This window comes from Ovis aries, chromosome 5 (assembly GCF_016772045.2).
Source record: "Ovis aries strain OAR_USU_Benz2616 breed Rambouillet chromosome 5, ARS-UI_Ramb_v3.0, whole genome shotgun sequence".
Taxonomy (NCBI): Eukaryota; Metazoa; Chordata; class Mammalia; order Artiodactyla; family Bovidae; genus Ovis; species Ovis aries.
Window position 1 is genome coordinate 50055038 of NC_056058.1, and position 25219 is coordinate 50080256.

A 25219-nucleotide genomic window follows, 5' to 3' on the forward strand; every position below is an offset into this window, starting at 1 on the left:
TTAAACCCCACCAGGAAACCACTTCAGAAGAGGATAATATCCATTACCCCTAAAAGAGCAAGACACATTATAAAGTGAAACTTAACTTGCTTTTATTTATTGTTGAACGTTACGAAATGACTTGCAATGCAAAAATACGAAAAAATTGCTTTGAATAGCTGGAAAATTAGCTATAGCATCAAAAAACATATGCAAACAAACTTTACTGCCTCCAGACTAGACTCTACTGATTTACCTCAGATGTCATCACAGAGTAGCAATGGAAGCTTCTAAACGGAGAAACAGCCACAAAGTCCTGCAATGAAGCTGTGATTAATAACAAAGTTGAACTTTTCACTCCACTAATCCTACAACTTCTCCACATTTATCTGTCTATACATTCCTACTTCCTATGGGATAAACACCTAGCAAAGTGGTTCCAAAAGACAAATGAGATAGAAGTTCACATTTGTCTACAAGACAAATCCAATAGAAGACAGTGGAAGAAACTGCGAACTGCAAAGTTTTACAAGCAATGAAAACAAAAAAAATTTTCTCTTTCAATGCTGACCTCTCACAGTAATGAAATTAAGTATGAAACCACTCCTCACTTCTCTAGGAGTGATTCTAGCTCTTCTTGCAAAGAGCTGAGCTGCTCCTTTTCCCGGTCTTCCTTTTGTTTCAGTTCATCCAGCACAGCCTGAAATCTGTTTTTGAGAGCCAGGTTTTCCACTTTCATGATGAGATCCTCCTGTCTCTTTGCTCTGTCCTGGGTCTCTTGGAGCTTGCCTTTCATGTTATCAATCTGTTTCTGAATTCCCATAACCAGCTGATTGGTTCCCTCGTTTTCTTGGTGCTGTTCATCTGATTCATTTAGTTTGTCCTGTAGCTGCCTTTCCAGATCTTCTTCAGTGTCTATGATGTTTATATCTTCTTCATCTTGATGTTGTGTTTCATCTTCATCTTCACTGCTGCTGCTGAGGTCATTGAATATCTCCCGAAGCTCATCATGTTCTAAGGAGTCATGGCCCTGCCTGTGGCCAGACATTCCTGGGGAAGAGATATCAAGGCCTTGATTTTCTGTTTCTTTTGTCTCATCTTCAGCAATTATTTCCCAGCGGGTACTGACAGCTTCAGCATCTGTGCTCAGCAACCGCTTTACTTCTTTTTCCACATCTGGAGACTCAATATACTTTTTCTTTGCTGTCTTACGGAATCTTCTCTTTCTCACATTTTTCAGAGGCAGAGTAATTCCATGGTTCCAAACAAATTTTTTCTCTTTGTCCTTATCCTTCTTTTTGCTTGCTTTGGGATCAGCAGTAGCAACTGGTTCCTCCACAGGAGGATAGAGATCACCATCAACTGTAGAGACAAGCATCTGACAGACATCAGCTGTCTTGTAAAAGGTTTTTTTATCAATGGTTTTCAAACTCTCCATAACACACGGCAGGTCTACCAACTTTGCGGCCAAAGGGACTCGGTCCACTCTGACAATTCCATGACGCCCATCAGGGTGTAACTCAATTGATAGTCTGTCCTTCAAGTTGACATGGCCAGACTGTACTGCCCGCCTCACAGTAGAGGCATATTCCGGGGGTAGGCGTAAGATAAACTGGCTCTCTAGTTCATGAGGAGCATCATCTTTGCTCTTACTCATTTTTATTTCTTTGTAATTCACTTTTTCTCTAATAACCACTTGTTGCACTAAAAAGTTCCAGGTACTTCACCAGAAAGACCAGTTCTGTATAAACTTGAATCCTTAATTACAAAGAGTTCTAGGTAGAACATCAGCTATATATCTGTTTTTAATTAAGTCCCAAGTCTTTTTGAAAACGCCGTGACTGAACACCAGTTGTTACTGATGCATTGTCTTACTCGTTTATGTCCATTTAAATCTATTAGCTGCAACGCCAAGTTTCAACCTCTAGATGCCGCTGCAGAACAATGCAGAGAAAGCAAATGGCAGCTCCTACGGATTTTCAGCACAGAAAGTAAGGCTCAGCAGATACGCCCAAACCACAAACTCTCCCGGAACAAAGATATTCAAAACGCGGGGCGTAGTGAGCTCTCTTCGCCTCGGGTACTTACAATCCAGTGACGATTATAAATCCAGATTCTCCGGACAGGAACGAGCGGAAAAAGCCACTCAGAACAAGGCCGGGAGCAGAGCGTCTCTTTCTTGATTCCTTTGTTCTTCCCGGCACTTGGCAAAGCGATCCGCTATTGATTATCGGTGAAATGACTCGGAACTGGCAAGGTGAAATCTCGCAGAGAACCGCAGCTCCGAGCGCCAGACTTTGCAACTCCGCAGCTCGGCGTGCCTCCGTCCGGAGCTGCAGAGCTAGCGGAAAAGAAAGCGTTACGTCACCCCGCAGGACAGGAGGAGTCCGTGAGTGACAGCACGCCTTCGGCGGAAGTGCAGGGCGTTTCAGCGCGCGCAGGCGCAACGCGCGATTACGCCGTTCGGCGTGACTTGTTGTCTCGCGAGATTTTGGTTTTAGGAGAAGGTAGCGATCATGTTTCCAAAACAATCACTGTCTTTAAAGTGTTTAAAACAGAAAGCAATTCTAAGAAAGATTGTCTCGCCTGCCTCTGCTAAGCCAGAGCTTTAACTAGCTCGCCTGGGGCCGGTTACTTCCTTAGGCTTCCGTGTGATTACTGGAGATAGGGCGTCCGTGCGGAAATAGTGTTTGTTTCTGGAAACATCTCAGAGTCTCCCAGACTATATTCTTAAATCTGGAGCCGATAAAAGAATTCATAACTAACCATGCCTGTAGATTTTAAAGTACCCGAATCAGTGGCGTGAGGACGTGCTGCCCACTATGTAATTCTGTGTTTGTTGATAATTAAAGTGTCCTTAGGGGGCCTGTGACTCACGGTCTGTTTGTGTTTTGGAGACTTCCTGAGGCAACAAGGGTGATTTCTCTTTTAATGTGTTAGGTGTAGGTATAAGTGTAAACAGGGAACGTAGTGTTCTTCGGGAGGACCGTGTTCATTTAGGACCGTTGTCTGAAAGACGAATGGTCTGATTAACCTTTAACTGAAGTATTATCGCCTGCCACTAATTTGCCAGTAATTTTTTAGTTTGGAATTAAAAAAAAATTCACCCCTACTGTTGAGCTAACTTTTCTACTTGCCTCTTTAGGTTGTCAGGTATTCTTAACATGGATTTATAGTACTTTGGACTAACAGTGTAAGAGTTTTCACTTCTGTTCATTTCCATTTATTAATAGGGTCAATTTAGTAGAGTTCCACTATCATTAAAATTAAAATTCTGTTCTCTAAAATATCGACACCTGCATCTTAAGTTTAAGGGAACTCGCTTAAGATGTGATTAACATGTAGAAAATTCACTTTATTTATTTTGTACTTATTGTCTCCCTCACCGAAGATTGGAAGGTCCATGATAATTAGAAGGCTAACCGTGTGCTCATCTGGTCCCATTGCCTCATATCAAAACGTGGGGCGTAAGAAATATTTGGTAATTCAATGAAAAAATTGACCCATCCGAAGAACATAAATATAATCTAAATCCTCTAATAATTTGTGGGAGAAAATACATTCTGTATTGCCTTAAAATGAAAGAGAGTCACTTGATAGACATTTCCTCTCCAGTCAAGGGTCCTACAAATTGTTAGGAGGCTGGAGGTTTGCAAACAGCAGATGTGAATGTGTCCCTTTTGGTTTCAGCAGACTTATATTGCGTATCATGGGGTGGAATTTAAATGGCTTGACCCCAGTTTGGTTTTTCATGCTAAGTCTCCAGGGAAATTATGCACTTGCACATAATTGTGCTTTAGTTCTTTGTTCTGTAACGTGTTGAAGAATGTTCAGTTCAGTTCAGTGGCTCAGTGATGTCCAACTCTTTGGGACCCCATGAACCACAGCAGGCCAGGCCTCCCTGTCCATCACCAACTCCCAGAGTCCACCCAAAACCATGTCGGTTGAGTCGGTGATGCATTCCAACCATCTTATCCTCTGTCGTCCCCTTCTCCTCCTGCCCTCAATCTTTCCCACCATCAGTCTTTTCCAATGAGTCAGCTCTTTGCATCAGGTGACCAAACTATTGGAGTTTCAGCTTCAACATCAGTCCTTCCAATGAACACCCAGGGCTAATCTCCTTTAGGATGGACTGGTTGGATCTCCTTACATTCCAAGGGACTCTCAAGAGTCTTCTCCAACACCACAGTTCAAAAGCATCAATTCTTCACTGCTCAGCTTTCTTCATAGTCCAACTCTCACATCCATAATTGGCGGATGGAAAAACCATAGCCCTGACTAGATGGACCTTAGTCGGCAAAGTAATTTCTCTGCTTTTGAATATGCTATCTAGGTTGGTCATAACTTTTCTTCCAAGGAGTAAGCGTCTTTTAATTTCACGGCTGCAGTCACGATCTGCAGTGATTTTGGAGCCCCCAAAAATAAAGTCCGCTGTTTCCCCATCTATTTCCCATGAAGTGATGGGACCGGATGCCATGATCTTCGTTTTCTGAATGTTAGCTTTAAGACAACTTTTTCACTTTCCTCTTTCACTTTCATCAAGAGGCTCTTTAGTTCCTCTTCACTTTCTGCCATAAGGGTGGTGTCATCTGCATATCTGAGGTTATTGATATTTCTCCTGGCAATCTTGATTCCAGCTTGTGTTTTTTCAGCCCAGCGTTTCTCATGATGTACTCTGGATATAAGTGAAATAAGCAGGGTGACAATATACAGCCTTGACATATTCCTTTTCCTATTTGGAACCAGTCTGTTGTTCCATGTCCAGTTCTAACTGTTGCTTCCTGACCTGCATACAGGTTTCTCAAGAGGCAGGTCAGATGGTCTGGTATTCCCATCTCTTTCAGAATTTTCCACAGTTTATTGTGATCCACACAGTCAAAGGCTTTGGCATAGTCAATAAAGCAGAAATAGATGTTTTTCTGGAACTCTCTTGCTTTTTCCATGATCCAGCGGATGTTGGCAATTTGATCTCTAGTTCCTCTGCCTTTTCTAAAACCAGCTTGAACATCTGGAAGTTCACAGTTCACATATTGCTGAAGCCTGGCTTGGAGAATTTTGAGCATTACTTTATTAGCATGTGAGATGAGTGCAATTGTGCGGTAGTTTGAGCATTCTTTGGCATTGCCTTTCTTTGGGATTGGAATGAAAACTGACCTTTTCCAGTCCTGTGGCCACTGCTGAGTTTTCCAAATTTGCTGGCATATTGAGTGCAGCACTTCCACAGCATCATCTTTCAGGATTTGAAATAGCTCAACTGGAATTCCATCACCTCCACTAGCTTTATTCGTAGTGATGCTTTCTATGGCCCACTTGACTTCACATTCCAAGATGTCTGGCTCTAGGTGAGTGATCACACCATCGTGATTATCTGGGTCATTAAGATCTTTTTTGTACAGTTCTTCTGTGTATTCTTGCCACCTCTTCTTAATATCTTCTGCTTCTGTTAGGTCCATACCATTTCTGTCCTTTATCGAGGCCATGAAATGTTCCCTTGGTATCTCTAATTTTCTTGAAGAGATCTCTAGTCTTTCCCATTCCGTTCTTTTCCTCTATTTCTTTGCATTGATCTCTGAAGAAGACTTTCTTATCTCTCCTTGCTATTCTTTGGAAGTCTGAATTCAGATCCTTGTATCTTTCCTTTTCTCCTTGGCTTTTCACTTCTCTTCTTTTCACAGCTATTTGTAAGGCTTCCCCAGACAGCCATTTTGCTTTTTGGCATTTCTTTTCCATGGGGATGGTCTTGATCCCTGTCTCCTGTACAATTTCAGGAACCTCATTCCATACTTCATCAGGCACTCTATCTATCAGATCTAGGCCCTTAAATCTATTTCTCACTTCCACTGTATAATCATAAGGGATTTGATTTAGGTCATACCTGAATTGTCTAGCAGAACTCACGGGTATGAATTTAACATGCTCGCCTCTGCATAATGCTTTATTTAATCCTATAAAATGTGAGGCCGGCCATGCTTATACCTGAAAATAATCCAAATGTTGCTTTGCATTTCAATTGCCTGTGAGTTTTATGATGCTCAAATATCTTTGTCACTGAAAATAATTTGAGATAAATTCTGGGAAATTTAGATTTTCCAAGATTATGATCTATTTCAGTTAGTAAACCTTGAAATAGAAGGTTGTCAGAGATAATTAAAAGAATCAACTGAGGTTACCCCAAAAGTATCTACCTCCTTCAATGTGAAACATACTTTCTGCCTTTGAGTTTAATACATTTTCTGAGTGCTGTTTATAAGGGGTAATTACACTGATCCTAGAGCTAAGGGCACTGCAATATCACCATTACCTTAATGTCTGTCGATAAATTCAGTTTTTTTTTTTTCGTCAAATCCATTTGACATATAGAAACCATTGAGTTAATAAAAGAATTACACTCCTGTGGTTGTTCCATAGAATATCTGTGATACTGGTGAACCAAATATTTCGGTGAAGCAGTAAATTCCCCACTGTGGGAACTAGCCTCAAAGTGCTTCCTACCTGTGATAAAGGAGTCTCACAATCAGGATAGTGCTGTATGTTTGAAAATTCCTCTTAATAAACTTTCAAGTTCCTTATACTATGGAGGTTATGTCGTGTTGGGAGAAGCCTTGTTTATATTTTGGAAACTGAAAATTATAGGAGTGAGGAAATAGAAATTGCCCCCAAAATATACCTTATATACTGTTCCAGCAGTATATAATCAGTGAAAAGCAGGTTAACAATAATGTAGCAGCCTCTTGTATCAAACAGGAAGCTTTCTATAGGAAAAAAGGTCAACCTACACTGGTTTAAACAATAAGAAAATGTGTTATCTCAAAAACTAGGTAGTCTAGAGTAACTCTGTCCAAGAGAAATACAACGTGAGCCATAGGTGAAAGCTATATATGTATGTTAAATTACCTAGCAGCCACATTAAAATGCCAAAAAAAAGCACATTAAATTAATTTCAATAGCATTTTATTTAACCTAATTATCAAAAAATATTGTTAAACATGTAATCAGTGTATTTTTTACTGACTCTTCAAAATCAGGTGTGTATTTTACACTTAAGGCACATTTCAGTTTGGACTAGCACTAGCCCAATGGCCACATGTGGGTGGGTGGTTACAGTATCAGACAGTGTAGTTCTAGAAGTATGGCTGCCTCTAGGCAGGATAGAATCATGGTCTGGCATGAATTGTTTAACTGTTGCTAATTTTGGAGAATGAGCATTTATTTATATTTTCTAATTTTTTCAGCCTTACCCTCACCTCCTTGTAAACTTCCAAAGTTTGTGGTCATAAGAAACCTGCCAGCAGTAACTGAGGAACTTCCTCCCTTGTCCATGGTAAATTCAGAGAGTGGTTCTTTCCAACCAAAATCTTTCAGTTTGATTGGACCAGCTTAGACTATATGCCTATCCCTGGCTCAATAATAGTCACCAGGGGAATACCTTAAGCCTGTATTTTCAAAATGGTGGAGAGGAAGAGACATTCATTGATGTCTGGAGACATTTTGATTGTTGCACCTGTGGGATCTACTGGCATCTCATGGGTGCTGCTAAATATCCTACAATGCATAAAACATCCTCCCTACAACAAAGTTATCTAACTCAAAATATTGCAGTAGTACCAGGGTTGAGAAACCTTGCCCCATGCTTGTTATTTTTTAACTCATGGTTTTTAAAAAGACATCTATTTACTTGTCTGTGTTGGGTCTTAGTTGCCACACTCAGGATCTTCGTTGTGTTTTTTGGGGTCTTACTTCCCAGACCAGGGATTGAACCCACGTGCCCTGCATTTGAAGGTGGATTCTTAACCACTAGTCCACCAGGAAAGTCCCACACTAGGACTACTTTTTAATTATTAATTGCTTTAAGCCATATTCCTAACTAAACACTGGCAAGAGCAATGAGATCACCAGTATGGGCTTAGATCTATCAGAACTTACTATCACTGTAAATAGGTTCAGCTGCCCTTTAAGTACACAGAGGATGGCCCTCTAAAAAGGAAGTGTTAGTAGAGAGGAAAGGGCATGGGCAACTGTCATAATCTATTTGGGCTGCTGTGTCAAAATACCATAACTTGAGTGGCTTATAATCAATGGAAATTTATTTCTCAGATCAGAAGGCTGAGAAGTCTGAAAAAGGCAATGGCAGCTTTGATGTCTGATGAGGGCAGGCTTCCTGATTCATAGGTGGTAGTTTTTTTGCTGTAACCTCACATGGTGAAAGGGATGGGGGAACTCTCTGTGGCCCATTTTACAGAGGCACTAATGCCATTTATGAGGACTCCACTCTCATGACCTAATCATCTCACCAAAGCCCTCTCTCTCAATACCATCACATAGATTAACTTTGAACAAATGAATTGTTTTGCAGGGGGACATAAATATTCAGTCTATAGAGGTAATCAGTAGTATCCATGAGAGCGGATTATTATGAGGATTATAATAGCATGTATGTATGTGTGTGTGTGTGTGTGTATATATATATATATATATATATATATATATATATATATATATACACAATTCCAAAAAGGACACAATGACCAATAAGCACATTAGAAGATTAAAGCTTAACATTACTAATGGAGAAGGCAATGGCGCTCCACTCCAGTACTCTTGCCTGGAAAATCCCATGGACCGCGGAGCCTTGTGGGCTGCAGTCCATGGGGTCGCTAAGAGTCAGACACGACTGAGTGACTTCACTTTCACTTTTCACTTTCATGCATTGGAGAGGAAATGGCAACCCACTCCAGTGTTCTTGCCTGGAGAATCCCGGAGATGGGGGAGCTTGGTGGGCTGCCGTCTATGGGGTCGCACAGAGTCAGACACGACTGAAGCGACTTAGCAGCAGTAGCAGCAACATCACTAATTATCCAGTTCAGTTCAGTTCAGTTGCTCAGTCCTGTCCGACTCTTTGCGACCCCATGAATCGCAGCACACCAGGCCTCCCTGTCCATCACCAACTCCTGGAGTTCACTCATACTCACGTCCATCGAGTCAGTGATGCCATCCAGCCATCTCATCCTCTGTCATCCCCTTCTACTCCTGCTCCCAATTCCTCCCAGCATCAGAATCTTTTCCAATGAGTCAACTCTTTGCATGAGGTGGCTAAAGTACTGGAGTTTCAGTTTTAGCATCATTCCTTCCAATGAACACCCAGGACTGATCTCCTTTAGGATGGACTGGTTGGATCTCCTTGCAGTCCAAGGGACTCTCAAGAGTCTTCTCCAACACCACAGTTCAAAAGCACCAATTCTTCGGCACTCAGCCTCTTCACAGTCCAACTCTCACATCCATACATGACCACAGGAAAAACCATAGGGAAATGCAAATGAAAACAACAGTGAGGTACTACCTCATACCCACTAGGATGACTGCTATAAAAAGAACAGAAAATAATAAATATTGTCGAGGATGTAGAATTGGGAAACCCTTGTGTACTGTTAGTGGGAATGATGTAAAATAGCATAGCCACTGTGAAAAACTGTCAGTGGTTCCTCAAAAAATTAAAAATAGAATTACTATATGATCCATCAATTCCACTTCTGTGTATATACCCTAAAGAATTGAAAGCAGGGTCTGTAAGAGATCTTTATCGCCTTTGTTCATAGCTGCATTATTCACAATAGCTAAAAGTTAGATACACCCAAGGTATTTATCAACCAGTGAATGCATAAGCAAAATGTGGTATGTGTACATACAATGGAATATTATTCAGCTTTAAAAAGAAAGGAAATTCTTTTTTTAATTGAAATATAATTGACCTCAGTTCAGTTCAGTTCAGTTCAGTTCAGTCGCTCAGTCGTGTCTGACTCTTTGCGACCCCATGAATCGCAGCACGCCAGGCCTCCCTGTCCATCACCAACTCCTGGAGTTCACCCAAACTCACGTCCACTGATTCAGTGATGCCATCCAGCCATCTCATCCTCTGTCGTCCCCTTCTCCTCCTGCCCCTAATCCCTCCCAACAGCAGAGTCTTTTCCAATAAGTCAACTCTTCACATGAGGTGGCCAAAGTATTGGAGTTTCAGCTTTAGCATCAGTCCTTCCAATGAACACCCAGGACTGATTTCCTTTAGAACGGACTGGTTGGATCTCCTTGCAGTCAAAGGGAATCTCAAGAGTCTTCTCCAACACCACTGTTCAAAAGCATCAATTCTTCGGCCCTCAGCTTTCTTCACAGTCCAACTCTCACATCCATGCATGACTACTGGAAAAACCATAGCCTTGACTAGACGGACGTTTGTTGGCAAAGTAATGTCTCTGGTTTTTTTTTTTTTTTTTGTCTCTGTTTCTTAATATGCTATCTAGGTCAGTCATAACTTTCCTTCCAAGGAGTAAGCGTCTTTTAATTTCATGGCTGCAATCAACATTTGCAGTGATTTTGGAGCCCAAAATAATAAAGTCTGACACTGTTTCCCCAACTATTTCCCATGAATTGATGGACCAGATGCCATGATCTTCGTTTTCTGAATGTTGAGCTTTAAGCCAACTTTTTCACTTTCATCAAGAGGCTCTTTAGTTCCTCTTCACTTTCTGTCATAAGGGTGGTGTCATCTGCATATCTGAGGTTATGGATATTTCTCCTGGCAATCTTGATTCCAGGTTGTGCTTCCTCCAGCTCAGCATTTCTCATGATGTACTCTGGATATAAGTGAAATAAGCAGGGTGACAATATACAGCCTTGACATATTCCTTTTCCTATTTGGAACCAGTCTGTTGTTCCATGTCCAGTTCTAACTGTTGCTTCCTGACCTGCATACACATTTCTCAAGAGGCAGGTCAGATGGTCTGGTATTCCCATCTCTTTCAGAATTTTCCACAGTTTATTGTGATCCACACAGTCAAAGGCTTTGGCATAGTCAATAAAGCAGAAATAGATGTTTTTCTGGAACTCTCTTGCTTTTCCATGATCCAGCGGATGTTGGCAATTTGATCTCTGGTTCCTCTGCCTTTTCTAAAACCATCTTGAACATCTGGAAGTTCACAGTTCACATATTGCTGAAGCCTGGCTTGGAGAATTTTGAGCATTACTTTATTAGCATGTGAGATGAGTGCAATTGTGCGGTAGTTTGAGCATTCTTTGGCATTGCCTTTCTTTGGGATTGGAATGAAAACTGACCTTTTCCAGTCCTGTGGCCACTGCTGAGTTTTCCAAATTTGCTGGCATATTGAGTGCAGCACTTCCACAGCATCATCTTTCAGGATTTGAAATAGCTCAACTGGAATTCCATCACCTTCACTAGCTTTATTCGTAGAGATGCTTTCTAAGGCCCACTTAACTTCACATTCCAAGATGTCTGGCTCTAGGTGAGTGATCACACCATCGTGATTATCCTGGTCATAAAGATCTGTTTTGAACAGTTCTTCTGTCCATTCCTGCCACCTCTTCATGATATCTTCTGCTTCTGTTAGGTCCATACCATTTCTGTCCTTTATCGAGCCCATCTTTGCATGAAATGTTCCCTTGGTATCTCTAATTTTCTTGAAGAGATCTCTAGTCTTTCCCATTCTGTTCTTTTCCTCTGTTTCTTTGCATTGATCACTGAGGAAGGCCTTCTTATCTCTCCTTGCTATTCTTTGGAAGTCTGAATTCAGATGCTTATATCTTTCCTTTTCTCCTTGGCTTTTCACTTCTCTTCTTTTCACAGCTATTTGTAAGGCTTCCCCAGACAGCCATTTTGCTTTTTGGCATTTCTTTTCCATGGGGATGGTCTTGATCCCTGTCTCCTGTACAATGTCACGAACCTCCATCCATAGTTCTTCAGGCACTCTATTAGATCTAGGCCCTTAAATCTATTTCTCACTTCCACTGTATAATCATAAGGGATTTGATTTAGGTCATACCTGAACGGTCTAGTGGTTTTCCCTACAGTCTTCAATGTAAGTCTGAATTTGGTAATAAGGAGTTCATGATCTGAGCCACAGTCAGCTCCCGGTCTTGTTTTTGCTGACTGTATAGAGCTTCTCCATCTTTGGCTGCAAAGAATATAATCAGTCTGATTTCGGTGTTGACCATCTGGTGATGGCCATGTGTAGAGTCTTCTCTTGTGTTGTTGGAAGAGGGTGTTTGCTTTGACCTGTGCGTTCTCTTTGCAAAACTCTATTGGCCTCTGCCCTGCTTCATTCCATATTCCAAGGCCAAATTTGCCTGTTACCCCAGGTGTTTCTTGACTTCCTACTTTTGCATTCCAGTCCCCTATGATGAAAAGGACATCTGTTTTGGGTGTTAGTTCTACAAGGTCTTGTAGGTCTTCATAGAACCATTCAACTTCAGCTTCTTCAGCATTACTGGTTGGTGCATAGTCTTGGATTGCTGTGAGATTGAATGGTTTGCCTTGGAAACAAACAGAGATCATTCTGTCGTTTTTGAGATTGCATCCAAGTACTGCATTTTGGACTCTTTTGTTGACCATGATGGCTACTCCATGTCTTCTAAGGGATTCCTGCCCGCAGTAGTAGATATAATGGTCATCTGAGTTAAATTCACCCATTCCAGTCCATTTTAGTTCGCTGATTCCTAGAATGTCGACATTCACTCTTGCCGTCTCCTGTTTGACCACTTGCAATTTGCCTTGATTCATGGACCTAACATTCCAGGTTCCTATGCAGTATTGCTCTTTCCAGCATCGGACCTTGCTTCTATCACCAGTCACATCCACAAGTGGGTATTGTTTTTGCTTTGGCTCCATCCCTTCATCTTTCTGGAGTTATTTCTCCACTGATCTCCAGTAGCATATTGGGCACCTACCGACCTGGGGAGTTTGTCTTTCAGTATCCTATCATTTTGCCTTTTCATACTGTTCATGGAGTTCTCAAGGCAAGAATACTGAAGTGGTTTGCCATTCCCTTCTCCAGTGGACCACATTCTGTCAGACCTCTCCACCATGACCCGCCTGTCTTGGGTGGCCCCACACGGCATGGCTTAGTTTCATTGAGTTAGACAAGGTTGTGGTCCGTGTGATCAGATTGACTAGTTTTATGTGATTATGGTTTCAATGTGTCTGCCCTCTGACCTACAACACTATATTAGTTCCAGGTGTACAACATAATCATTCAGTATTTCTGTACATTACAACATAATCACCGCCACTGTTCGTCTAGTTGCTGTCCGAAACCGCACAAAGTTATTATGATTTTATTGACTATATTGTATTCCCCATGCTATCGATTTCATCCTTGTGACTCATTTATTTTGCATCTGTTTGTTTTATGTTTTTCTTTTTTCGGTTCCACATATAAGTGAAATCATATGGGATTTGTCTTTTTCTGTTTGACTTACTTCACTTAGCATTATATCCTCTATGTCCATCTATATAGTAGCAAATGACAAGATTTTTTAAAAGATTTATTTGTTTATTTTTTGGCTATAGTGACTCTTCATTGCTGCACTTGGGCTTTCTCTAGTTTAGGGAGCAAAACTTTGTTGCGGTGCACAGGCTTCTCATTTCCCTGGCTTCTCTTATTGTGGAGCATGTTCAAGGGCTTCAGTAGTTGTGGCACATGGGCTTAGTTGCTGCAGAGCATGTGGGATCTTCTGGGACCAGAGATGGAACAGTGTCCCTTGCATTGCAAGACCATTCTTAACCACTGGACCACCAGGGAAGCCCAAGATTTTGTTTTTATTTATGGCAGTGTACATATGCCATATGTAGACATATATATACCGCATCTTATTTATCTATTCATTTATTGTTGGACACTTAGGTTGCTTCCATTTCTTGGCCATTGTGAATGGTGCTGCAGTGAAAATAGTGGTGCTTAATCTTTCCAAGTTAGTGTTGTTGCTGTTATTATTGTTATTTTCAGAAACATACCCAGAAATGGAATTGCTGCATCATGTGGTAGTTCTGTTTTTAATTTTTTTAGGAACCTCATACTCTTTTTAAAAAGGAAGGAAATTGTGACATAATACTGCAACACGGATGAACTTTGAGGATATATGCTATGTAAAATAGGCAAGTAAAAAAAGACAAATACTGTTTGATTCCACTTATATAAGTTGTTTAGAATAGTCAAAATCATAGAGACAGCAAGTAGACTGATGTTTGCCAGGGGCTAGAGAAAGAGGAGAATGAGGAATTGCCATTTAATGGGTAAACGGTTTCAGTTTTATGAGATAAAAAAGAATTCCGGAGATGGATAATTGTGATAGTTGCATGACACTATGAATGTACTTAATACTACTAAACTGTACACTTAAAATGGTTATGTTGGTAAATTTTGTTTTATGTAAAATCATAATTGAATAATGCAATTACTGATACTTTAAATTTTTTGTCGGTATTTTCTACTTTTTATAGTGGTGATTTCTTTTATATTATACAATATACAGTAAGAATTTCCTTTTCTAATGTAAAATTGTTTTTACAATGGATAATTTCTTGAGTAAAAAATGTTTAAGAAAAAGAAACTTCAGTAGTATTCTTCAAAAGAAAATGTCAGGAGGGAAATTGTGTAAGAATGTTAAGCTGATGTGAATTTTAATAAATTTAAACATTTGTTTTAAATTTTGTAGAAAGACCATTTTATTAATATTTTGTCAAAAAGAGATAGTGACCGGTAGCCTTTATACTGAATTAACTGGTATTTTAAAATAAATCCCGGAAATAAAGGAGGACTTTCAGAAATAACAAGCGGTAGATATCCTACTGGACCTCTGGGTGCCGCTGTCGGCCAATCCGTGGCTGGAGTGAAACAAAGGGGTCCACTAGCTATTCTGACGCAGCAATGTCCGCAGACTTTTGAGAAATGCACCAGGAGCAGACTCTGCACACCATCTCTCCCGCAATCTGCTCCAGATATCTGGGTCTAGAAGGTGAGAAAGAGCCGCTGCCTTTTCTTTCCAGCGCACTTTGGTAATCCGAGAAGCAGCTGTAGTGAGATGTATTCAGACCTTCAAAGCAGCATCAAGAAGAGATGGAAGTCTCCTTACAGGGAAGACGCGGGAGCGAAGGAAACGCTCTTTCCTTTCCCGATGTCTTTGTTCACCTTAGTGAACTGCGCAGAAGAGGCACTGTGAGATTCCTTCCGGGAGATGTAGCCAAGGATTTAAAAGTGGGGATTCGCGCCAAAGATCTACTCGGTGACCAGAACCATGGGTGAGTGCTGAGCAAGGAGCAGGGAGGAGCAAAAGAATGACAGGATAGATGTAGCCAATAGGCCAAAGGGAGTCCCTAGGACCCTTGAATTCTGAAGCGTCACTGGAAATTTTTTTATATAATAAAAATATATAAATATTTTATATTTATATTTTATATATTTATATATTTTATGTAAACTATTTCTATAAAGTAGGGCTTCCCTGGTGGCTCAATGGTAAACAATCTGCTTGCCAATGCAGGAGGCGCAGGTTCCATCCCTGGGTTGAAGAGATCCCCTGGAGAAGGAAATGGCAACACACTCCAGTATTCTTGCCTGGGAAATACCATGGACAGAGGAGCCTGGTGGGCGATAGTCCATGGGGTTGCAAAAGAGTAGGACACGACTTAGCAACTAACCAACAATAATTTACCCTAGATATAAATAACATATGGCTTTGAGCACAGCCATTTTGTATTGAAAATTCTGGAATCCTGTCTTAATAGGAGCAAAGTTTACTTCCAAACTGAAGTAGATATGGATGCCGCAAGTAATTCTCTACAAGTTTATCAGATTAGTTTCAGTTAGACAGCTCTCTCACTGCCAAAAGTAAAAGAGAACACTGGGGCAGTAAATTCTCTGGTTATTTATTGGGAAAATCTGGACCAGTGTAGCAGAGCTGTCATCACTTAGTGGTTAAGAGGAGATTCAGGGGAAGATGCAGGTCTTGGATGCCAAAGCCAGTCCTCCCATAATGAGCTACAAGAGTACAGCAGTCTGTCTGCCAGAGAACCTCCTTGTCTGCATTCTTCAGGTGATCCCTGCGGAGCTAGATGACACCCTTAAGGTAGAGTTCTCCTCCACTTTTCACAGTCTCACCAGGCATACAGAATATATTCCATAATGACGGCACTTGTCTTTGATTTTGAAGAATGACAGTTACATCACAGCATAGAATAGAAGACGGGACAGTTAAGGGCCTTTTTCACAATCCTGGTTGAATTGGAGTTGAGAACTATAGCAGTGCAGATGACTTTCAGCTGGATGTTTAGTCCTATTAGAGATAAGAACTGTTGTTGGTGTAATCAAAACAACAGGACTCAGAGACTTGCTTGAAAAGAGCAGTTGAAAGATATTCTAGAGAGTAATAAACAGAGAGCCAAACAATTCACCAGTGAGAATTAGTAATTCTTTGTAAACCACTGGCAGATGAAGTTCTAAACTGGGGGCTGATTTGGAATTATGAGCTAACTGACAGGACAAGCTGTCCCTCTCCTCCCACACAAGCAACAGCCTGAATATAACCCACATCACCAAAAATGCTCTAGTTTTCCAACAGGTCTACTGTATGGTCCAGAAGACTGAGAGCACTCACCCAGCGCCCCATCCATTGCACACTTTAGTGCTTCCAACTCAAAAATTTGGTGCCCTAAGTGCATCCTGTTTTTCCTGACCAGTGACCTGGTGCTGTTGTCTGACATGTCAGCGAGTGTAGAGCACAATGGTGTTCACTGCAGCCTACCTTTGAGCTGATGCTATGCCCCTCGACCAGGGCTCAGTGACATCCTGAGTCAGCCTGTAATAGTGGACTACCACTGCCAAAACTTAGAGAACACTCGCTATGCCAGGAGTTGCACCTGGAAGTTGTGTCCCTTTTCAGTGGGGCACTGCTTACTGTGCAGCCCGACTACCTGGTCGCCAAGATGGACACTGACTGGGCACAACACCTGACTGTCCTGTCAGGTGCTTCAGACCACCTGATCCAACTCTTCAACCTGAGGATGCCCAAGAGTGAGTTGTCCACTGGGGCACTATGGATGACAGGGATGTTGCTCTCGGGGACTTGCTGGTCACTGTGCTCAATGACAATATTCGTCACACTGCCGCTGGTCTTTGCAGGAGCTATGGACAGACTTCCGTGACCACCCGGCACCTCCTACCAGAGCTGCAGTTTTACCTGGTTATGGCCTTTTGGCCTTGATCTCCATGCTCTTCTTCCTACAGTGACTCTGGCCATAGCCCAGTGCCTGCACTGCTCTTCCAGCCCTGCTTTCAGCCTGGTCCAAGCCTGGATTTGGAGTTGCTCCCACTTTAGCAGGAGAGATTTGCCGTATTCTACTGTCAATACATGGCTTGGCTTCAGATCTTGCAATGTTAATTTCTTCAAATTAACTCGGAAACCTTTTAACTGGATAGTTTCTGTAGTACAATCAGTGAAGCCTTAAATATTACATTGGATTTAAATGTATATGTGTGAATTTTAACACTTTTACTTCATAACTATCCTGCTGTAAGCAGTTCTGCTTACTTTTGTTGTCTTTAGGGGTGTGGGGAGCTCTACAAATTCTCTTGCTAGTTTCTATGTATATTTTGATTTGTTTCATTAGCCAGAAAATTCCTGTGGGCAAAATTTTGTGCCTATTAATGCATGGTCTGAGAAGTTATATTTCCTGTTGAAGAGTTCTTTCTTTGAAATAGTGAAGGAAGTTCACGGCATCTTTAAGTTTCTGCTCTTGGGCTCCATTATACTTGTCTTTGAGAAATGGAAAATTGTAGATTTGGTTATATAAGAACATAGATTCTCTCTCCCAAGACTATTCTGGCCTTTGTTTCCTTTCTTTCCTCATTTTCCAGACCCTTCTCAGTCATGGTGTCCATGGGCTGGCTGCCAATATCTGGCCCAATTTGTTCCTGAAAAATGTCAGCCTCTAGAATGCAGAGATCATTCTTTCCTAACTTTTGTGTAAGTTTAAATAAATGACACTAAGTCTGAGACATTTTAGTTAGTAACCATTTACTAATTTTGCAATGAGTAAAAGAATGAAGGCAGTATAGTTTTAAAATCTTGCTACTTTAGAAAACCAACTTCTTTTGGAGAATGTATTAAGTGTGGATGTAGGAAAATACGTGTTATTCTATACAGACTATCTAAAAATAAAGATGTGGCATTTTTATTTTCAGTTTTGAAAAATAATATCACTGCCTCTTATGTCTCTTAAAGTCTAAATTAGATACTCATGTGACATTTTTCCAATGAAATGTCAAGAACCCAGTGTTTTTTGTTTGGTTTGGTTTGGGTTTTTGGCCACAACTCTTAGTGCCTGGATCAGGGATTGAATCCATGTCCGTTGTAGGGGAAGCACAGAGTCCTAATCACTGGACTGCCAGGGAAGACCCAGCCTAGTGTTATTTTATTCAAAATGTATTATTTTCAGCTGAGTTAAAGGTCTTTTTAAATTCCATATTAAAGGTCTTTTTAAATGCACATAATACATAGATACTACAGTAAAAGAAAAATAGGATGGAGTAAAAAATATGTCCTTCAAAACGCCCAAGATTTCTGCTAAAGATATTCAGAGCACAACATATAGGAAATAGGACAGTCCAATGTGTTAAAGCCTTGCTTCTGCTGCTGCTGCTAAGTCGCTTCAGTCATATCCGACTCTGTGCGACCCCATAGACAGCAGCCCACAAGGCTCCCCCGTCCCTGGGATTCTCCAGGCAAGAACACTGGAGTGGGTTGCCATTTCCTTCTCCAATGCATAGAAGTGAAAAGTGAAAGTGAAGTCGCTCAGTGGTTTCTGACTCTTAGCGACCCCATGGACTGCAGCCTACCAAGCTCCTCCATCCATGGGATTTTCCAGGCAAGAGTACTGGAGTGGGGTGCCATTGCCTTCTCTGAAAGTCTTGCTTACACTCTGAAATTTTATTTTTTCCTTTTAGTTTTTTTTTTTCATCCTCTAGTCAAAGGGCAGTTACTCTTCTCTATGGCTTATGAAATGACTAGGCGGTCAACATACACTCCAGAGGTGGAGGGATGATTAGTCTCCTTTGTGTTATTTCCTGAATAGCAAACAGGGAATGCTTGGGAATTCCCAGGTAGTTTGGGAATCCTACTAGAATATCCAACAGAGCTTGGATTCTACTGTATGATACAATTTAGCAATAAGTAGTTGTAATTAATTAATGAACATAGTAGTTTCTCCTTTTCATAGTGTTAATGTATTATGCTTAGCGAGTTTCTCGACAATAAACTAAGACTTAAGGAAACGTAGTAGCTGAATGAGAAGAGAAAGTTCAAGTGTTATCTAGGAGTGCAGTAACTGGTTAGGACTCTGGGTGCCGCTGTTCACCAGTCTGGAAGATGAAGACAGCACGCATACACCCAGGGCGGGAGGGGGACTTCTTGAACCACCATCACTGCCGGATTGAAAAGTCTCTCTGAGGCTGCCCTGATCATACTTCTGGACCACTTTCTGCTCTGAATTCTCCTGAAAATAAAATTCTGTTAATTTAGACTCAGAGAGCAGGTAAACAATACTCTTGGTGCCGGACTGAGAGATTACGAAGCAAGAGAGCAATGGCGATTCGAGTGAAGGTGCTCGGCTGCCGCAGGCTGGTCCTACTGTTCGTTTTTCTGGGGCTGTTGTTGGAAGCCCAGGCTGGGAAGATCCGCTACTCGGTGTCAGAAGAGACAGACAAAGGTTTTTTTGTGGGCAACATCGCCAAGGATCTAGGGCTACAACCCCAGGAGCTGATGGAGCGCGGAGTCCGAATCGTCTCCAGAGGTAGGAAGCAGCTCTTTGCTCTGAACCTGCGAAGCGGCAGCTTGGTCACGGCGGGCAGGATAGACCGGGAAGAGCTCTGCGCTCAGAGCGTGCGGTGTCTGGTGAGTTTTAATGTCTTAGTAGAGGATAAAATGAAGCTTTTCCCTGTTGAAGTGGAAATAATTGATATTAATGACAACACTCCTGAATTCCAGTTAGAAGAAGTGGAATTTAAAATGAATGAGATAACTGCGCCAGGTACCAGGATCCCCCTGCCTTCTGGGCAAGACCTTGATGTGGGTATGAATTCGCTCCAGAGCTATCAGCTCAGCTCCAACCCTCATTTCTCCCTGGATGCTCAACAGGGATCTGATGGGTCCCAACAGCCAGAGATGGTGCTGCAGAGTCCCCTAGACAGGGAAGAAGAAGCTGTCCATCACTTCCTCCTCACTGCTTTTGATGGGGGCAACCCAGCCCGTTCAGGAACCCTCCGAATTCGAGTTCAGGTGGTGGATGCAAATGACAACCCTCCAGCGTTTACACAAGCAGTGTACCACACGAGTGTACCCGAGAACGTGCCTCTAGGCACTCGGCTGCTCATGGTAAAAGCCACGGACCCAGATGAAGGTGCCAATGGGGAAGTAACATATTCATTTCATAATATAGACCACAAAATGGCACAGATATTTCACTTGGATTCTTACACGGGAGAAATATCAAGTCAAGAACCTCTGGATTTTGAAGAATACACAATTTATCCAATGGAAATTCAAGCTCAGGATGGTGCAGGCCTCATGGCCAGAGCTAAGGTGCTGGTCAAAGTACTGGACATAAATGATAATGCCCCAGAGGTAACCATCACCTCTGTCACCACTTCAGTCCCAGAAAACTTTCCTCCTGGGGCCATAATTGCTCTTATCAGTGTGCATGACCAGGACTCCGGAGACAATGGTCACACTTCATGTTCCATTTCTGGAAATCTACCCTTTAAATTAGAAAAGTTAGATGATAATTATTACCGTTTGGTGACAGAAAAAACAATGGATAGAGAACTTACCTCCCAGTACAACATTACAGTAACAGCCACAGATCAGGGAACTCCGATTCTATCTACTGAAACACACATTTCACTGCAAGTGACAGATATCAACGACAACCCCCCTGTCTTCCCCCAAGACTTCTACTCCACCTACATTTTAGAAAACAACCCCAGAGGTGCCTCCATTTTCTGCGTGACAGCCCATGATGCCGACAGTAATGAGAATGCACAGGTCACTTATTCCCTGGTGGAGGACACCATCCAAGGAGTGCCTCTATCCTCCTATATCTCCATCAACTCAGACACTGGAGTCCTATATGCGTTGCGATCGTTTGACTATGAGCAGTTCCAGGACCTGCATTTGAGATTGATGGCTCGTGACAGTGGGAACCCACCACTCAGCAGCAACGTGTCTGTGAGCATATTTGTGCTGGACCAGAATGACAACACACCTGAAATCCTGTATCCTGCACTCCCCACGGATGGTTCCACGGGTGTGGAGCTGGCACCCCGCTCTGCAGAACCAGGCTACCTGGTCACCAAGGTGGTGGCAGTGGACAGAGACTCTGGCCAGAACTCCTGGCTATCTTACCGCCTACTCAAGGCCAGCGAGCCGGGACTCTTCGCGGTGGGGCTGCACACGGGCGAGGTGCGCACAGCGCGGGCCCTGCTAGACAGAGACGCGCTCAAGCAGAGCTTGGTGGTGGCAGTCCAGGATCACGGCCAGCCCCCTCTCTCGGCCACCATCACGTTCACCGTAGCTGTTGCTGACAGCATTCCAGAAGTGCTGGCCGACTTGGACAGCATTGAAACTTCCTCCCACCCGGACAACTCCAGCTTCACGCTGCACTTGGTAGTGGCTGTGGCCGCGGTCTCCTGCGTCTTCCTCGCCTTTGTCATCGCGTTGCTGGTGCTCAGGTTGCGACGCTGGCACAGACTGCGTGCGCAGACTTCAGCAAGTGTATTAGCGGGCTTGCCCGCCTCTCACTTTGTGGGCGTGGACGGGGTGCGGGCTTTCCTGCAGACCTATTCGCACGAGGTCTCGCTCACCGCGGACTCTCGGGGGAGTCACGTGATCTTCCCGCAGCCCAACTACGCCGACACGCTCATCAGTCAGGAGAGTGGTGAGAAAAAAGATTTTTTGTCAGTACCCCAGTCTTTACTTGAAGACAAAAAGGAAACATTTTCTCAGGTAAATCTTTTGTAGTAAATTTTTATCTAGAAAAAAATAATTTCTGTGTTTACTTACTTGCTTTCACTCTTTACTGCTAAAAAGTCTCTATTTCCCATCTTTGTGTTTGTCTTTGTGTTTATATTTACAGATCCTGGGAAATCATTATTGTTTCTATCCAAGTATATTTATAATTGTTCTTTCATTGAAAAGATCATAATTAATCATAATGTAGTTGGTTGGGACAGAGTTGTGGAAAGAGCATTGCATCAGAAACAAGGAGATTTAGCTTCTAACGTTTTCTTGCTTGCTTCTGGCCAAGTAATTTTTTCTTTACCATGCTCTTATCTGACAGTGATAGAGTCTGACTAGGTCTACAAATATTTATGTGACTGATTCTGTTTTCAGATATCCTTAGATTATAAATATCTCATCTATTCCTAAATTTAATGTATATGTCATCTGTTGGGGTGCTGTTTTATTTGGGAATATTTGAAGAGGTAAAGATGGTCTAAAGTAGTATTTTAAGTTGTGTTAACATAAAATTATGGAAATTTAGGTAACCTGAAAATTTAAACTATTGTTGAATATTTCAGCCCTTTTGCTCATTTATTTTTATATGTTTTATGCACACTCAAGAATACACCAAATGTTTAAGTAAGTTACAAAATGAAGTAATAAAATGGACGACAGAAAATTTCCTCTGCAACATGAGAAATAGTTTGAAGCCTCCTGACTTGTATATTATGCCTATAATGTAAACAACTAACAAAAATCAAATGTATCTTCCACTTTAATGTATTAGCTCTTCACAAGAAATGTATCATAAGTCCATGCTTTAAAATACTCTGTTCCAATAAATTAAAGAGATACATAAAATATGAAATGAAAAAAGCAAAAGCATAATAAGGCACAAATAAAAATAAATAAATAAATGGGCCAAAGATGGGAAGAAAGTGGTGAGCCAGGCTAACACTAAAGCAGGAATTCTGGTCTTGGACTTATCTTGATTGGACAAATCTGTATACAATCTTATACACAACAAATATAGAATGACCATTTTTATATGAAAATATGGAGAATCTACAACAATTTAATACATAATCATCACATGCACAAAAAATGGCAGAGAAAATTTCAAAGTACCAATAATATACATGCTTTATAACATGTGCTTAAGTCACAAAGTGGGTGGTAGGGGGATAGGGGAGAGTTATTAATGATAAAAAGGTACAGACCTTGCATTGTAAGATGAATAAGGCTGTAGGACCCAATGTATAGCATGGAGACTATAGTTGATAACATTACATTGTATAATAGAGATTTGCTGAGTGTAATTTAATTCTCTCATACACACAAAGGTAAGTATGTAAAGTGATGAATGTATTATTAGCTCAGTAGGAGGAATCCTTTCACAGTGTGTATATGTATCAAATCATCATGTTGTACACTTTAAGTATCTTAAAATTTTATTTAAAATTGTAAAGCTGGAAAAATCACAAAGCAAATATTTTAAAATAAAACAAAATGGGCATTTAAATCTATACCACTAAACTACTATTGGACTTAAAAAATCACAATGGAAATAAAAACTCAAAAATTAAAATATTATTTATTTAAAATTGTGGAATGCCTCTAAAAGATATTTAGGGTTAAGTTTACAGACAACCATAAGAATTTCAAAAAACAGATTATTAAAATTAGTGAAGTTAGCTCAACAATCAAGAAATAAAGCAAAAAATATATAATATCAGTATAAAGAAAATAACAGGAAAGGAAACAGAGTATAAATTATTGAAATGCAAACCAGGAAGAATTCTGATGGTGAAGCAATAGAAGCTGACACTAGTGGGGAGAAACTGAATCTTCTGTCAAGTCAAGTGCTGGGACTAATATTGGCTAGGCAGATAGCAAGACTAAAATTCATTTTAGAGATCTTAAAAGAAGACCCAAAATTCTGATTATAGACAAAGACCTGGAAAAAGAAAAGGAAAAGCAAGTGAGACTGGGAAAAAATAAAACAGCTTAACACGAAGCAAGAAGCATGAGTGGGAAATAATATACTGTGTAAAACCAAATGTTGTCAAAGACAAACAGAAAAATCTTTAGAGAAACTGCAAATAACGGATGTCAAGTGGTTACTTAATGAGACTCAAAAGTATCAAAAGACTGCTGAAGAAAAAGTTTTAAGAAACAAACTAGAGGTTCTATTGGAAAACATGATGAGTTGATAAGAATTGTTTCCAATAAATATTTCATCAGTGTTCTCAGAGGAATGGATTGAAAATGAAAAAAGTTCAACAGGGAAGAACTCAAAAGGCAAAAAGACTGAAATAAGACCAGAAGTGTACGATCTTGCTGAAGAATTGATTCTAAGTCCTATCTACTGTGACTTGTGACTAAATGGGATTTATTAGTTGTGGATGCAAGAATATTTCAGTATAAGAAAATCTAATATAAAATTTCATATGAAAAGATTAAAGATAAAAGCTGTTCATTTCAATAGAGGCATAATAAAGGTCTTGAGAACATTCAACACATGATTAAAATCTTTTAGCAAACTGAAAACTGAAGGAAATGTACTTAAACTGACAAAGAATATTTGTCAAAAACTTATAGAACTATCCAAAGCAATCTACAGATTCAATTCAATGGCTATCAAAATCCCAATGCCTTTTTTATAAGTAGAAAAAAGTCTATCCCAAAATTCATATGGGGCATCAAGGGACCTCAAATAGCCAAAACAATCTTGGAAAGAGAACAAACCACCTTCAGTTTCCTTCATGTTTATGCTGCCTCTCACTCCAAGCATTTGTACTAAGGTTCTAGAACACTATTCTAGCCTTTCTTGATTCGGTCATACCCTTTAGGATCCAGGTTCAATCCTGTCCTGAAAAGTGTTTTCTGACCACCCGCCCCCCCCCCCAGGCTGAATATCCTTCCTGTGTATTTTCCCACTGCGCAGAGTTTCCAACCATCATAGCAGTTGTGATACTCTATTAAAATACTCCGTTTACTGTGTCTTCCCTTATCATGTAAATTCCCTTGAGAACTGGGACTGTGTTCATCAGGTGCACCAGTTCTGTCTACAGCATCAATCAAGCAAAGTGTCAGGCAAAGGTTAGTCACTCAATTAAGTGTGATAACTCAATAATTTAAATACAGGTTTTGAAGTTCAATACTAAGCCATTAAGCACAGAAATTTAAAATATATAACACTAGAATATAATGTAGCTAATGTTTTTAGATTAATCTTACTTTCTCCCAATATGGAATTAGAGGTTGAAGATTTTTGGTCTAAGGGCAGAGGCTACCTTGATTAGTGCCTCCAAAGTTCAACAGTGCTTTCCTTGCTACTATCAAGATCACATTCATTCACACCATTCTTATTCATTCTGAAGAGAAAAAAAAGACTCGACTT

General features: G+C 40.9%; 2 protein-coding genes across 3 annotated transcripts; one reads left to right on the forward strand and one right to left on the reverse strand.

The window, feature by feature from the left end:
- Positions 1-70: 70 nt before the first annotated feature.
- Positions 71-2337, reverse strand: TAF7 (TATA-box binding protein associated factor 7). Its single transcript, XM_004008893.6, has one exon. The coding sequence runs from the start codon at positions 1634-1636 to the stop codon at positions 587-589; it is 1050 nt and encodes a 349-aa protein (XP_004008942.1). The 5' UTR covers positions 1637-2337; the 3' UTR covers positions 71-586.
- A 12332-nt stretch (positions 2338-14669) lies between these two features.
- Positions 14670-23344, forward strand: LOC105608309 (protocadherin gamma-A1-like). 2 transcript variants are annotated; one of them, XM_060416536.1, is made up of 2 exons: positions 14670-15061; positions 16370-23344. In XM_060416536.1, exon 2 carries the CDS (start codon positions 19402-19404, stop codon positions 21832-21834), a length of 2433 nt encoding a protein of 810 aa, XP_060272519.1. In that variant the 5' UTR covers positions 14670-15061; positions 16370-19401; the 3' UTR covers positions 21835-23344. The 2 variants fall into 2 exon arrangements, with proteins under 2 accessions (XP_060272519.1, XP_060272520.1); XM_060416537.1 differs by having other exon boundaries at positions 16941-23344.
- The last annotated feature ends 1875 nt before the right edge of the window (positions 23345-25219 follow it).